At 35.2% G+C, this 14,491-nt stretch overlaps 1 protein-coding gene across 1 annotated transcript; it reads right to left on the bottom strand.

Annotated features, from left to right (window-relative positions):
- Positions 1-2,455: 2,455 nt before the first annotated feature.
- Positions 2,456-10,813, bottom strand: LOC18433834 (protein DETOXIFICATION 16). Its single transcript, XM_006843914.4, has 8 exons — positions 10,366-10,813; positions 5,297-5,841; positions 5,080-5,166; positions 4,933-4,989; positions 4,592-4,830; positions 4,328-4,446; positions 4,139-4,225; positions 2,456-2,852 (listed from the first exon to the last, which is right to left on the bottom strand). Exons 1-8 carry the CDS (start codon positions 10,648-10,650, stop codon positions 2,793-2,795), a joined length of 1,479 nt encoding a protein of 492 aa, XP_006843977.1. The 5' UTR covers positions 10,651-10,813; the 3' UTR covers positions 2,456-2,792.
- Positions 10,814-14,491: the final 3,678 nt, after the last annotated feature.

Genomic DNA, 14,491 nt, shown 5'->3' with positions numbered 1-14,491 from the left:
TTGATGTAACTTTCATTGGTATAGTGAATTTCAGTTTGTTGTGCTAGTGAATGTAGCCCTTTTGGGATGAACCACATAAATATTTGTGTTCTTGTGTTATATGTTTTATGATTTATTTCTCATTCTTTATTTGCCAAAAATTAACCCATCGGGTTTAGAACTTCCACACATAACAAGTGGTATCAGAGCACAATAACATATCCATACAAGGACACTTAACCTTATCAAGAGACACATATCCATATGATATGTATCCATACGATAACACTTTTTTCTTAATTTTTCGTTTTTATTGGTGAATACCTCTTTCTTGACCATGGAGCATGGCGCTTGATACAACCCATTAAATGTTTGTTTTTATTTGTTTATTCCTTGATGACCAATGCAATGCACCCTTAGGAATGAATGCTCCATATGAACATCCTTCGACATCATCATCTTTTAGTTTCGGCTTATCATCTCAGTGTTTTAACTATGGACCCATTCCTGGACTCTGGCACTACTTGGGGAGAGTTGGTTTTTATTTTTATTTTAAAAAAAAAAAAAAAAAAAAAAAAAACAAACATAAGTTTTTATGGTTATTTGACTTGATTTTCTGAAATGGGCAAGTTTTCTATGCTTCTCCTACAACATAAAACTTATATACTTCCCCTTATCCATAAGTTCATTTTGATTGGAAGGCTAAGATGGCCCCAATTACAATGTCACATCCCTATACTATTTTATTTTTAATATTTTTTATATAAACTATTTTGATGCCAAATTTTTTACGCCCAATCCTCTATTAAACTCGCACTTTTCAAAAATACAAAAAACATATTATCAATAAAATTAAATGACAAAAATACCCTTGAAAAATTCAAGGGGTATTTTGATCATTATATTTCATCAAAAAATTATTTTTAATATTTTTTGTAGGTGTACCCCAATGAGAAGATTGCATGTACTAAATTTCATATTCATACAATTTGTATAAAAAAATTAAAAATAAAATACTCTGAGGCATCAAATCTAAAATCAAATGGTGTAGCCCACTTGATCAAAATTGGACGGCTAGATGGTATGGGGGATTTATAGATCTTCTATGCTGTAGGGGAAGTATGGAAACCTTTCCCTTCTGAAATACCCAGACAAACTCGGGTGGTCAGAATTAGAAATCACATGAATCTGGCTCATCTAGAAGCAGTAGGATGCCCAATGGCTCATCTAGAAGCAGTAGGATGCCCAATCTTAACAGCTCAGGGAGTCAGGCTCAGATTCACTGAGTTTTTACATATTGCCTATCTTTTTAACCTCCACATTGGTGATATTGTCATGCTAGATGAAATCTTGTAGGATATTTAATGCAAACTCAGCGTAATCTCAGTTTGAGGACCTTGGCAATACTTATTTAATGCCATTCAATCTTTGGTTGAGGACCACTTTTTTAATCTTTGTTTAGGGGATTGCTCAAGGCCACCAATGCTTCTTTCTCTATCCTCCCTTCAAGGCCACCAATACTTCTTTCTCTATCCTCCCTTTTCTAGCATCATATTTGATGCTTAGAGAGGTGGCCATCTTAAGGAGGCTTTCCAATCAAAGTTACTGGTTCAGAACAAAGTTTTTTCATTCATTTTGCATGCCAATAAAAAGATCTAAACTTGAGACCACCTCCAAGTGGGAAACACCTTACAATCATAAACCAATTTCTACATATCGAGGGGCAAAACACTAATTTAAAGGGGTTTCATTATGTGAAATTTCCAAATCACCTCCATTACAAAAGAATGATTTTGAGTTCTTAAAATGCTAGATGTATTGTCCATGAAGTAGATGACCCATGGTCGAGGGAGTAGGACATGATTTGGAGCAGCTTTTAAGCTTTAAATACATTTTCTTAATTGCATTTTTTGAGATAATTGACGATGACTTGAGGGTCTTGGTGAGCAAAGAAACCCTACAAAACTGTTTTTTTTGGCCATGGGACCAAATGGCATGATTTGGACTCACGGGATATCCAAATATTTTCCTAGCATGGAATTATAGGGAGAATTTCATAATAAAATTTAAATAACTGTTAAAGTCATTTTAGATGGGATGAGGTTTTTATAAGGCTTAGGCTTTATGATAACAAAATAAAGCCTCACTTTAAATCCTCGTCCCAAAAGTACTTTTGGGGATTGAAATCTCTATTTATGGCTTTAAAATCAATTTTCAGCACCAACAATAAAATTTAAAACTCAAAAAATGTTATAGACCTTGTAGATATGTGAACATTTATTTTTAAGGCAAAATGGATGGTCTAAATAATTTGTTATGATATACACTATTTTAGAGCTTGAAATCCAAATTTTCCACAGCCATAATGTTCAAGTCGTGATGAATGATGTAAAGTAAGGGCCCTCTCCCCACTGACTCACCCAAAAAGTTAAAATAAAATAAAATTATTTGCTTAGAATAAGAGCAGCATCCCAACTTAAAACATAAAAATAGCATTTTCTTTTTCATTGGTACTCATTTATTTTCTTGATACACTATAAGCCAAGCTTCAATACTAAGTTGAACTGGTAAATACATTTTTACTACATTAAAGCAAAAGCTCCACTTGAAGATCTGGCTGAACCTTTTTCTTGCGTATACATATTCCACTAAATTGAGTAATTTCTACAAAAACTGTACAAATTTAAAACAACTAATATCGCCGCAATTTAATGCATCAAATTTTTTTATTCAAAATCATCTTGAACAACTGGCTTTGCTCTGCATCCATAGACTCTATACAAGCACTTGTATGACATTGCAGTCACATGGCCTTATGATGTATTAATTACTGGAATACTTGAGTGAAATGCTCTATCAGTTGCCTTCCCCGCCTAGAAAACAAAAGAGAGAAACATAAGTGAAAAGCTAAGGATTCAGTCAATGTAAAACAAATAAAAAACATGAGAAAATGCAAACAATATCACAGGACTCGTTTACTACAATCGATATCACAAGACTCAGCTCAGTAACTCCGTCTTGGCCCAGTGTCAAGTTGGGTGACCAACTCGTCGGGCACCAAAAATCCCCCAAAAAATATTAGAAAAACAAAAAATAACCAATATATTGGTTAGAAATTTAGATAGTTTTTGTGATGATTTGGGAACATCATATTTTTTCAAATTTTTTTAATTTGTTTGTAATATTCAAGGTATAAATCAAAATTTTTAATAGTCCACATTTTATGGACTTTTCTTAATCTTGTTTAGTCTTCTAATGATTTCTATTAAGTATTCGACTTTTTCTTTTTCTTTTTTTTTAACGGCTCTTTAAGATTTTTTATTTTTTGACCTTTCTACATTTTTCAGTGGTCTATTAAGTCCGCCAATTCGACTAGGACTTAACCGATTTACTCGCCTTGACCAAGGGCCAAGTACCTTGGCTGAGTTGATTTCGAGAATAATGTCTAGAACTATAAAACCAATATGGGATCTACATATACAAAAGCACAAGCTTGTTTCTATATTTTCACGGGCTGTAGGGTGATTGAGTAAAGAATACGAGATACAAAATTCCTCTCGCAATATCACCAAGTCTATCCCATCTATGGTTTCTTCTTCCATCTCTCAGACATCTGAGTGGGAACCCAAAGAAACAGAAGGGAATTGGATAATAAAACAGAATATGTTTAGAGAAACTTGATGAAATGCTTTGGCTTGCATTATTGTTGATCAGTGGCTTTCAATGTTTTAAAGGAAATTTTAAAACAAAATAAATGGATTAATGCTATATATTTGATAGTATTTTATTTTATTATTATGAACATGAAGAGGTAGATGAAGAGGAGACCAGTGACAAAATAGAGAAGGTCGGCATCAAGAACCAAGCATGAAGAGAGAAGCAGATGATGAAGAAGGTAAAGAAAACAACCAAAAAAATTAAGGAAGAAATGTGAACACTGGAGAATGAGGAGAAACATGTAATTATGGTGAAATAGATCATAAGGGGAAACAAACAAAGAATGAAGATAAAATAACTAGAGAATGAAAAAGAAAAAGAGCTTGAATTTTGAAAATCGAAAGTACAAAGAGAGTTCTTAACCACTTTTTCAGGGCACTATTAGATTCTTAAAAATCAGCAGTAGTTTGTGAACTAGAAAATTATATTTAATTTAACTTACTTCTTGTTCCCAATTGGCAGATATTGTCATGATAAAAAGTGATAGACCTTGCACAAAGCTCCCACAAATGACTCCCATCCAAAGACCCTGCAATAACACATCTTATTTTATACAAATATAAACACAATATTTATTTAGGCATTAATAGCTAATTTATTGGCAAGACATAGTCGAAGAACAAAAACAAACCTTCGTGCCAATATTGAAGAAAAAGGCTAAAACAATGGCCATGGGAATCCCCACTCCATAATAAGCGCCTAAATTAGCCAAAGCTCCAAATTTTTGCCGACCCGAACCCCTCGTAATGCCTGTGGGATAAAAACATAGTTTCAATTCATGATTGTCCTATGTGTTTCAATCCTGTTGGAAAAGTGTTAATGATGAATTTGTGTTGTCAGCTAAAGATTGATCATTCCCTATATTATTGACGACTTGGATGAAGGAAGTAGTTACCTGAAAGCATGCATTGGGTTCCATCCATGATGTTAGCAATCGCAAGCAATGGTGTCAGCCTTGAAACGTAGTCTACAACTTCTTGTTCATTGCTATACAAATATCCCCAAAAGTTGTGTACCAACAAAATGATCGCACCAACTAGTAAGCCATCTAGTATAACAAGGAGCAATATAACCCGAATAGCAAAAACTGCACGACGTGGATTTCCAGCACCTAATTCGTTTGAAACTCGGGTACTGCAAATAAAGGGATGAGAATCAGACAAAATTATTTCAAAATTGAAGAATTGTTAAGTAGCTTGAAACTTCGAGAGCATTGATTGTTAGTTAGGGCTTCACCTTATGCAATCACCAAGACCTTGAGGTATAGTGAAAGTCAATGCCTCCGTGTTCAGGCTGGGCAAGGCATAATTAACTGTTAGATATTTTTGAGAAATTTAAATAAGAAAATGCCAAGATAGTGAAAGAAATGTCTACGTTGTTTACCATATTGCCAGCACAGATGCTTCAAGGTTTGGGTTGGGAAGAAGACCACTCAGAAGGATCAATATTTCATAAGAGGCCCACTCCAAACTGTTCATATTCAATAAGACAATCAACTGTAAGAACTCATATTTTATGATCCTTCATCAGGAGAGGAAAATGTGTAAAGAACGAGACAAAAAGATAAAAACAACGAAGAGTGAACAACAGGTTTTATTACCAGCCCATTACGGTGGAAGGTATTGCAAGCCTAAAAAATTGTGCAATGTCCTGAAAAGCTTCCATCGAGAAACCAGTCCAAGTCTTCACGCAAGAAGCAGAGAACTTCACATACAATGAGAGTAGTATGACATTTAAGAAATAGGAGACTGAATTTGCTAGAGCAGCACCCTTGTTTCCTAAACCAGACTTCAAAACCAAAACCCAACAAATTGGGAGGTGAAGCAATGAAGTAATACCAGTGCTCAGCATTATTGGAAGAGCAACATTTTGGGTTTGGAGGAACCTGGTTAGGGTTTGAAGGAGAGAATAAGCAAAGAGGGCTGGGATCATCCATGTAGCATAACTGCCTGCTTCTTTCGACAGCTGTGAATCTTGCCCAACTGCTAGTAGGATCTTTTCTGTGTTATACAATATAAGAGACATGGGAATGCCAATGATTAAGAATATAAACTGAGCTCTTTGTGCATGTACACCAACCCTATGATACTGTTTCGCACCATAAGCTTGTCCACATAGCGTGTCGAGCGCACCTCCCATGCCGTACTGGAAAAAAGAAACAATATGAAGAATAAACATGAGTGTCAAATGTCTAGCCCAATCGTGGTGGGAACCCGACCCATGCCGTAGTGGAAAAAAGAAACAATATGAAGAATAAACATGAGCGTCAGATGTCTAGCCCAATAGTGGTGGGAACCCGATCCAGACCTCAATTGGGTCTAAGTCCATAAGAAAAATTAAAGACAATCTAACCAGTCAAGTTGGGTTCAGACCATGGTATAAAATATGGTATAAAATAGATTAAAATAAATTCAAATAATTTTGTATTATAAATCAATAAAATATAAAATATAAAGCAATATAGGTATATTATTTATATAAGGGGTTTTCTGTAAAGATATCATCTATCTTTTGTACATGTAAGTCACAATCAATCTTGTCTCTTAAATTTCATAACGCGTGCCTTATTATGAAATTTAACGGACAAAGATGATTGCGACCACCGTGTATAAAAGATAAATGGTCTCTTTGTAGATAATCCATTTATATAAATAACAAGTCAAGTTGTCTCGGCCCAAATCTATATCTATATGTCATGAAGTGGACCGTACAATATATCAACTCACCACGTCGAAACCTTCATTCATGATAAGTCAATTTGCGAGGTTGACAAGTCAACAAGACCGGTTTAGCAGTCCTATATGGCTCTTTAGGAACTATTCAATATCAAAACACATGATACTCAATGATTCTCAATATCCTAATCGGATCCTCAATATTATAAAGAGGAATACTTTTAAATTTTTTTAAAATATTGTTTAGATGTTCCACTTTCAATAAAATTATAGAAAATAATTTCCATGATTATATTTTCTTGCTTGTTTAACATAGTTTTTAAGCATATTTTATTACTTGCGTTGTTTAACATATCATGTTTTTGCTTCCAGAGCTTTAAGCAAGTGCGAGAATTTTAGTTATTTGGACTCAAGCTACTCAACCAAATGACCTAAACATCCTTGTTTATTTTGGGTTCCAAACTCTAAACATATTTCCTTGTTATAAAGCCTAATCTCGAGTATGGAACCCAATTCATGAAACAGTACACACATCTTTTAATTAGGGTAACTTTAGTGAAGTTAAATTAAAAATACCCTTACTTGTTTCAACTTCCACAATAAGAATATTTTTTTAATAAAAAACATGATCTTATTTTGAAACATAAAAACAAGCAATGTCATTTCACTTGAGCGACTCAAGTAAGTCAAATTACTAAAATAATCTCAAAATTTTGGGTAAACTATTTCTTAACATCATGTTTGAGTAAAAGGAAATAAATGAACCAAATTGTGGGTTAGAATTGTTGATTCTACCCTCGTTTTTTGAAAAGTTTTACCCCGGGTGATATTAATAAAGAATTTACCATTTTAGCTACTTAAACTAAAAAACCGAGGCAGGCCTATCACGCAGGGCACGCGCATACAAGTAAGTCACATCAAGCACCATTAAAACGAGTGCAAGTGAAAAGAGAATAAAAAATAGCACCCTTTCAGTTTCCAACCCAAACTCAAAAAGAGTACCCCTTTCATAAATATTCAGGGAGGCTCATTTCTTAGCCAACAGGCTACCGTCTATTTTTTTCTTGACCTTTATTTTCCTTTTCCCTTGTACTCTATTCATTATCATAATGAAGCTCCTACTTTTTCAAATAAAATAATAATAATAATGATTAATAAATAAATAAATAGATAGAAAATATCGCTCTCCCCTTTCTTAATACAATAAAGAAGTCACTCTGCTTTCTAAATCCTAACCACTTTTCTTTTTTGACTAACTCCTACCAACTTAATCTCTCTAAAAGCATTTCAATAATTTACTCACTTATAATTTTTTTGGTAAATAAATCCTGCCAACCTTTCCTCACTGCACTTTTATCTCTCTAGAAGCTTTTGAACCATTTACTCACCTTTCAAACAACTCAAATTCCATAAAACCACCTCATAAATTGGTGCAGATCAACCAGTCACGTGGGGATGCGAATTGTTTAACACGAAAGGTGAAGTAATTCATTCATTCATATCTACTCGCATGTGGCCAAACCGCCCAATAATTATTTCGTATATTTTCCTAAAGCAAAACATATGGCGAAAAGGCCCAATAATTATTTCTTGTGGACTATATATTTTTTTCTCTAAAACCTACGCATATCTAAGTGGTGAAGAAGACATAGAAAATCCCCATAAAATGTGAAAAATCTGAAAAATAAAAAATACAAAGAATCCAAAACTTTTGTAAATCAGAAGAGAACATATTAGCCATAATGTTACATTTAAAAGAGAAAAAAAAAGAAGTAATGTTAGCTTAAAAAACAGAAAAAGGCTGAGAAATGGAAATATCAGGAAAACACGAATAATAAAAAACATAAAGAAAAAACTCAAAATGAATAGTAACTCAGTACAACAATTAAAGATAGATAGAAATATGTGGTATATCTAAAAACAATTGTACCTAACGGTTCAAATGTTTTTTAAATATGACTATTACTTTTAGGTTTTAATTTTTATTTTTATTTTTTTTATTCATGATCTTCATGATAAAAATTATATGTTATTTAAAAGTTAAGATCAAACTATATTTAAAAAATATATTTATTGTCAAGCCCATCCACAATATGCGTTCTGACCACATAGAAACCGTGGCCAAAAAAAAAACGTGGCAACTTCATAAAGATTATAATCTCTCTCCTCAAAATAATATTAATACATGACGAGATCTTTATAAGGCCTTGGCTTTATTTTATTAAATAAAATAAAGCATGACCTCAAATCTTTGTCCCAAAGTACTTTGGCAACAAAAATATCTAAGATGGCCGTAAAACCCCATCATAAATTTAAAACTAAAAACTAGTACCCTTTCATAAATAACAATGGAGTCTTATTTCTTGGCCAACGCAGTTTTCTCTTGACTGGCTGTACCTCTCTCTGTCTCTTGTTCTTGTCCTTTTCCTTTATTTCCCTTTTTTTTTATTTATTTTTAACTCATTGAAGCTCTTACTTATAATAAATAAAATCAATCAGGGAGTCTCATATATTCGTCATTTTAAAAAGGATATCGTTTTTGTGAGAGCGAAAGTGATCGCTCTCACGAGCGCAACCCTTTCTCACTACAAAAACCCTTTCTCACTACAAAAAGGAAGTACATCTGCTTTGTAAATCCCGTTCTTTTTTTAACTAAATCCTACGAACCTTAGCTCACCACACTTTATCTCTCTAAAAGCATTTCAATAATTTACTCACTTTTCATATTTTTGGTAAATAAATCCTGCCAACCTTTTTTCACTGCACTTTATCTCTCTAAAAGCTTTTGAATCATTTACTCACCTTTCAAACAACTCAAATTCCATAAAACCCACTCATAAATTCGTGCAGATCAACCAGTAACCTGGGGATGCAAATTGTTTAATACGAAAGGTAAAATAAATCATTCATTCATTTCTATTCTGTAGTTTCCAACGCATGCGGGCGAAAACGCCCAATAATTATTTCGTGTTTACTTTATATTTTCCAAAGGGTGTAGTCTTTATAAAACTTAGGCAATCCAATTAACCGACACGTCCAAATTTTATCCTACCATATAATTTTGTTGTAAAAAATTCTTAAGAATATTTCAAAATTTATTTTCATATCTAATTACAAAATTTTAAATTCTAAAAATAATTAAAATCAAATAGATTTGTAAACACATTAAAGTCCTGAAAATGGACGGCCTAGATAATTTGTTGCAAGATTCACTATTTTTGGGATTCAAAATAAATTTTTTTTTTCATATGCATATATCTCGGGGAGGTAAGATGATCAATTAGAGGGTTTTTCAACATTAAAACAATAGATTTTTTAGGTGCATCTTTAATTCTTTATGGTCTCCATCTTACCTAAACTTTTTACTTTTCCCAAAACAAAACATATGGCGAAAAAACCCGATAATTATTTCTTGTGGAGTGTGGACTATAAGCCATATTGTTACATTAAAAAAAATAATACAAGAAGTAATGTTAGCTTAAAACAGAAAAAGACTGAGAAATGGAAATATCAGGAAAACAAGAATAATAAAAAACATATAAATAAAAAAAAACTCAAAATGAATAGTAACTCAAATACAAGTTTTTTAGTAAAAAAATTAATTATTTTAAGAATTTCAAAGATGAAACACGCACAAAATTTGTCCTCTGATCATTGTACTTGGTGTGAATCAATGCCTCAAATTTTGTCGGAACTTTATCTCACAATTCAAATCGAAACCCCAAACTAGATTTGGGATTCAATTTTGGGTCTAGGTGAGGTGGACTCTTGAACATTACTGGTAAATACAAATTTGAAATCTCGTGTGCCCATAGTTTTCTGTATTTTCAATTAATAATTCCAAAAAATGGGGTTTGCCAACTCTGGGCCGACATTTTTGGATCTCAAACATCTATCACTACTGTTTTTCTTAAACATGGCGTCTATGAAATGTGAAAAAACACCAAAATTGAGAGAGAGAGAGAGAGAGAGAGAGAGAGATTGGTGGACATACCAGTACGCTGAAGCCTATGGCATTAGCAAAGGAAGTAGCCATGGAAGCACCAGCAAGAGGGAGCTCACCAAGATGCCCTACAAACATAACTGAAACAATCTGCATGCATTTCTGCAACAAGTTTGCTGTAACCAAAGGTCCACCCAGTGCAACCTGTTTCTTCAACTCCCCCAAAACATCTTCCTTCCTCCATTTGGGCCCATCTGCAAACTCCAACTCTTTGGCACTCTCATCTTCCCAGCTCCGAATTAACAGGGGGGAGTTCAAGCTACCATCGCCGTCCATTGCTCGCAGATGAAGAAGAAAGGCGATAAAATTCGCAGCGCTCAGATCTGAGGCTTCAATTCCACCAACCGGATACAGGGATCTCCGCACTGAACTATCCGACAAAGAACCAACAAAAACGGTGGAGAAGAGAGATGAGAAGAGAGAGAAGACGAGTCCCCCTACAATCAAGTACAGGTCAGTGTCTATATATAATGATAGTTTTATTATAATTATTATGGGGCATGGGGAAGCTTTTGTAAAATATTGGGTAGCGCGTAAAGATTGACTGACCGTATTGCAAACCATGTGCTTCGTGTGATACTTATTTATGTGCGGCTCAATCTTTAATTACGCAATGCCTCACGCGGTAGTACAGGCTGACTTTGGAGTAGACACGGTCCCCAACTGCAAGGTGGGAATTGGGTCGTGTCAACCCGATTTAGGTTACGGGTTGGGTCTGGGTCCACAATCTTCAACTGGGTACCGTCGAAGTCTAGGTCCACTGAACCTGACCCAGCCCATTGCTACCCTGACCACATTCTTGCCTTAAGCTTTGCAAAGTTAGAGAGTGCAAAGAAGGGGCAACTTGATTTTGGGTTTGGGTTTGGGTTTGGGTTTGGGTTTGGGTCCACAATCTTCAACCCTATGGGTCTGTGTCCCATCCAAGTCTAGGTCAAGTGGACCTGATCCAGCCCATTGCTACCTTGACCAAATTTTGCCTTAAGTTATGAAAGGTTAGAGATTGAGAAGACGGAGCAATCCGATTAGGGTCCGGGTCTAGGTTTGTGTCTGGATCCACAATATTCAACCCTATTTGGGTCTGGGTCCTGTCCAAGTGTAGGTCAACTAAACTTGACCCAGCCCTTTGCTATCCCGATCAACCTCTTGCCTTATGCTATGCAAGTTTGAGAGTGAGAAGACTGGGCAATCCAATTTGGGTCTCGTTTTGGGTATAGGTCACTATCTTCAACCTGATTTGGGTCTGGGTTCTGTCCAAGTCTAGATCAATCGGACCTAACCCAGCCCATTGTTAACCCTACCAACCTCTTGCCTTAAGCTTGCAAGGTTAGAGAGTGAGAAGATGGGACAACCCGATTTGGGTCTGGGTCCATCCAAGTCTAGGTTGACCGGAACCGACCCAACCCATTACTACCTCTATCAACCTCTTGCCTTAGGTAATGCAATGTTTGAGAGTGAGAAGACGGTGCGGTACAAAAAAGGAGTACTGTTGTATTGAAAAACTACTTATACCGAACTGCATAGGTGCCTGATTACTGCAATTGAGACTGCAAACAAAAGAATGAAAATTTGAAGGCCTCTTTTCTTTTTTGCTTTCTTTCTTTTTGTTTTTGTGAACAAAAGAATTCTAGCACGGAATTTTATTCGAACATCCAGACAAAGATTGACAACAAAACGACAAGGAAATGTCTTTTTAAAAGACAATATGGCACCATTTTTATTACAGCAATTTACGATGGACACAAAATAATTAAATAAAAAAATAAAATGGGTCACTGTTGGGCCAAAATTACTCAAACGGTCAGTCAAAAGGTCATTTTTTTCTAATTCCTAAACTAACCTTCGATCCGAGGATACCAACCTCTAACTACTTTTTGTTTTTTTCTTTTTCTTCGATAAATGAAGTCTGTCCGAGTTTGGCATCCTTAGACCGTATTGAACTACTCTAGAACAAGCGATCCGAGGATGTGAAGCTCGGATCGCCTTTGATGCCTTGTCTTGATGGTGTTAGAATGGTACGAGGTTATAATCTTTAGAACCTGAACCGCATTGCACCCTTCGATGCTTTCAAACTAAAAAATATCGATGAAGTTCAATTCTTTCATAAAGATTTCCTAGTTTTTTTAGATAACTTCTAGCAACATTCAGCCATATCCAACTTTGGTTTTGGTGGCTTTTGGGTAGTCCGAGGTTGGCATTCTAGAACCGCATTGAACACGACTCCACAACCCTACTTTGAAAAATTAAAAGCAAAAATAACACGCATTCCGAGGATTCCGGATAGATAGAAAATTTGGAAATAAAAAAATGACCTTTTGACCGACCCTTCACATAATTTTAGCCCAAAAGTGACCCATTTTGTATTTAACATATTTTATTTGTGTCCATACAAAAGTAACCCATTTTGTATTTGGAAAAATTTAAGTGCGACACCAATAGGCAATAATATAAGAGAAAGTAGACTAAGGTGGGCTGGCCATGTGTGGCTCCGACTCAGTACACCACATGCTAGGAGGTATGCATTAGTACAAGTGGAAAGATTGAAGAGGGCGAGGAGTAGGCCCAAAACGACGTAGTTGGAAGTAGTCTGAAAAAATATGGGGACTTAGGGCCCCATCGAGTATATGGTATCGAATAGGACAAAATTGCATACCACGATTCGTATATCCAACCCTAACTAATTGGAAAAAGGCTATGATGATGATTTGTGTCCATACATAAATTACTCCTTTTATTATTATACAAGCGGTAGATGTTGTAAAATAACTAAATTTACCCTTTGGTCTATTAAGTTTGGTGAATTTACTACAAGGTCCTACTCTCCCTATTTCTATTTTGTTTCCCGTTGTTTCGAATCATTTTTTTTTGCTTTTTTCTTTTTAACATTTATGGGGTGGTTTACTAACTAAAATATTAAGTTGGCCCATTTGCAACGCGGTCCAATAACGACAAAATCGGACCGCCCTACATTTTGACCTATCTCCTTTTATAAGGTGGGCCAATAATACTCCATTTTCATAACCTTTTGTATTAAGCGGTACCGGCTTTTGAACACTAGAGCGTAAATAATTAGGGAAAAATATAATTCAAAAGCAGTCCAATATTTGAAAACTCAGAGCAACAAAATATAGGCGTTCTCTAATGTTTATAACTTTGGACTGCCCCATGGACAACATTAGGCAAAAAATGTTGGGTGGTCCGATGTTACAGTTATTGAATGCCCTACAAATAGGGCAATTCTTATATTTTGTTGGAAATTTTGGTAGGTAAAATGGTGGATGATGTGCTTTGTAGAGGAATTTTATGAATATTTTGTTAAAGATGATGGACTTTCCTATTCACAACGATACTTGAACCCTAAACCCTAGACCCCAAACCCCAAACCCTAAATCACTAAACCCTATCTCCAGGTTGTATTTACTCTCTTGCTTATATAATTCAGTTTGGAAGAAGGTAACTTGGGCAAAATAATCCTGAGGATATTTAGAAACAAAAATCACAATAAATCTCTCCGATTATTGCGCAGAATAGGAGAGCATGTAAAGCACCAAAGTTGCCACAAAGCAAAAAGAGAATGTCGGTTTAATTTTCAAATAGAGTAGAAAATGGAGAGAGAGAGAGAGAGAGAGAGAGAGAGAGAGAGAGAGGATGAGTAGTAAAAACTTTCAAAAAAAAGGAGTTTGACCCCGGATTATAGAGAGAAAGGTCATTCTTTGAAGTTACTATTTAAGTGAAAAATAGTGATTGTTCACTATACTGTGACTATTGAAAACCCAACGGACACCATCACCAGTTACCAACCACTGAATCTACCTTTTCAACATCCATAAGCACCGAGCCAAGAGCCAACAGCTACCATGCACAAATGCCTCTTTGTACAATGATTCGTATTATAGCAATTGGATCTCGCATTCAACCATCTGATGCACTGTTTCAAGTCTAGGTCACATCTCAAAAAAATGAGGTCAACCACGAGCCTGTCCAGAGCCTGTGCATGGGCTATATAGAAAGTGTTCCATAAAGTGCCATTGTGTCCTAGCACCTGCACGATTTGCATGCTCTGCATACTCACTCCTTTATTCCATGGACATAGAGCATGAGTGATTTCATATAAATATCA

The sequence above is a fragment of the Amborella trichopoda genome, chromosome 13 (assembly GCF_054954075.1).
Source record: "Amborella trichopoda isolate Santa Cruz 75 chromosome 13, AtrichopodaSantaCruz75HAP2 v2.0, whole genome shotgun sequence".
Lineage (NCBI taxonomy): Eukaryota > Viridiplantae > Streptophyta > Magnoliopsida > Amborellales > Amborellaceae > Amborella > Amborella trichopoda.
Note: the sequence above shows the minus strand (reverse complement) of the source record. Positions and strands in the feature narration are given on the sequence as shown.

Bases quoted from the DNA above. Each gene is read 5' to 3' on its own strand.
- LOC18433834 (XM_006843914.4), bottom strand. From the start codon at position 10,650: ATGGACGGCGATGGTAGCTTGAACTCCCCCCTGTTAATTCGGAGCTGG. The intron at 5,842-10,365 runs GTATGTCCACCA...TCTTTTTTCCAG, and splicing joins CCATAGGCTTCAGCGTACTG to TACGGCATGGGAGGTGCGCT. The intron at 4,226-4,327 runs GTTTGTTTTTGT...GTGTTATTGCAG, and splicing joins TCTTCAATATTGGCACGAAG to GGTCTTTGGATGGGAGTCAT.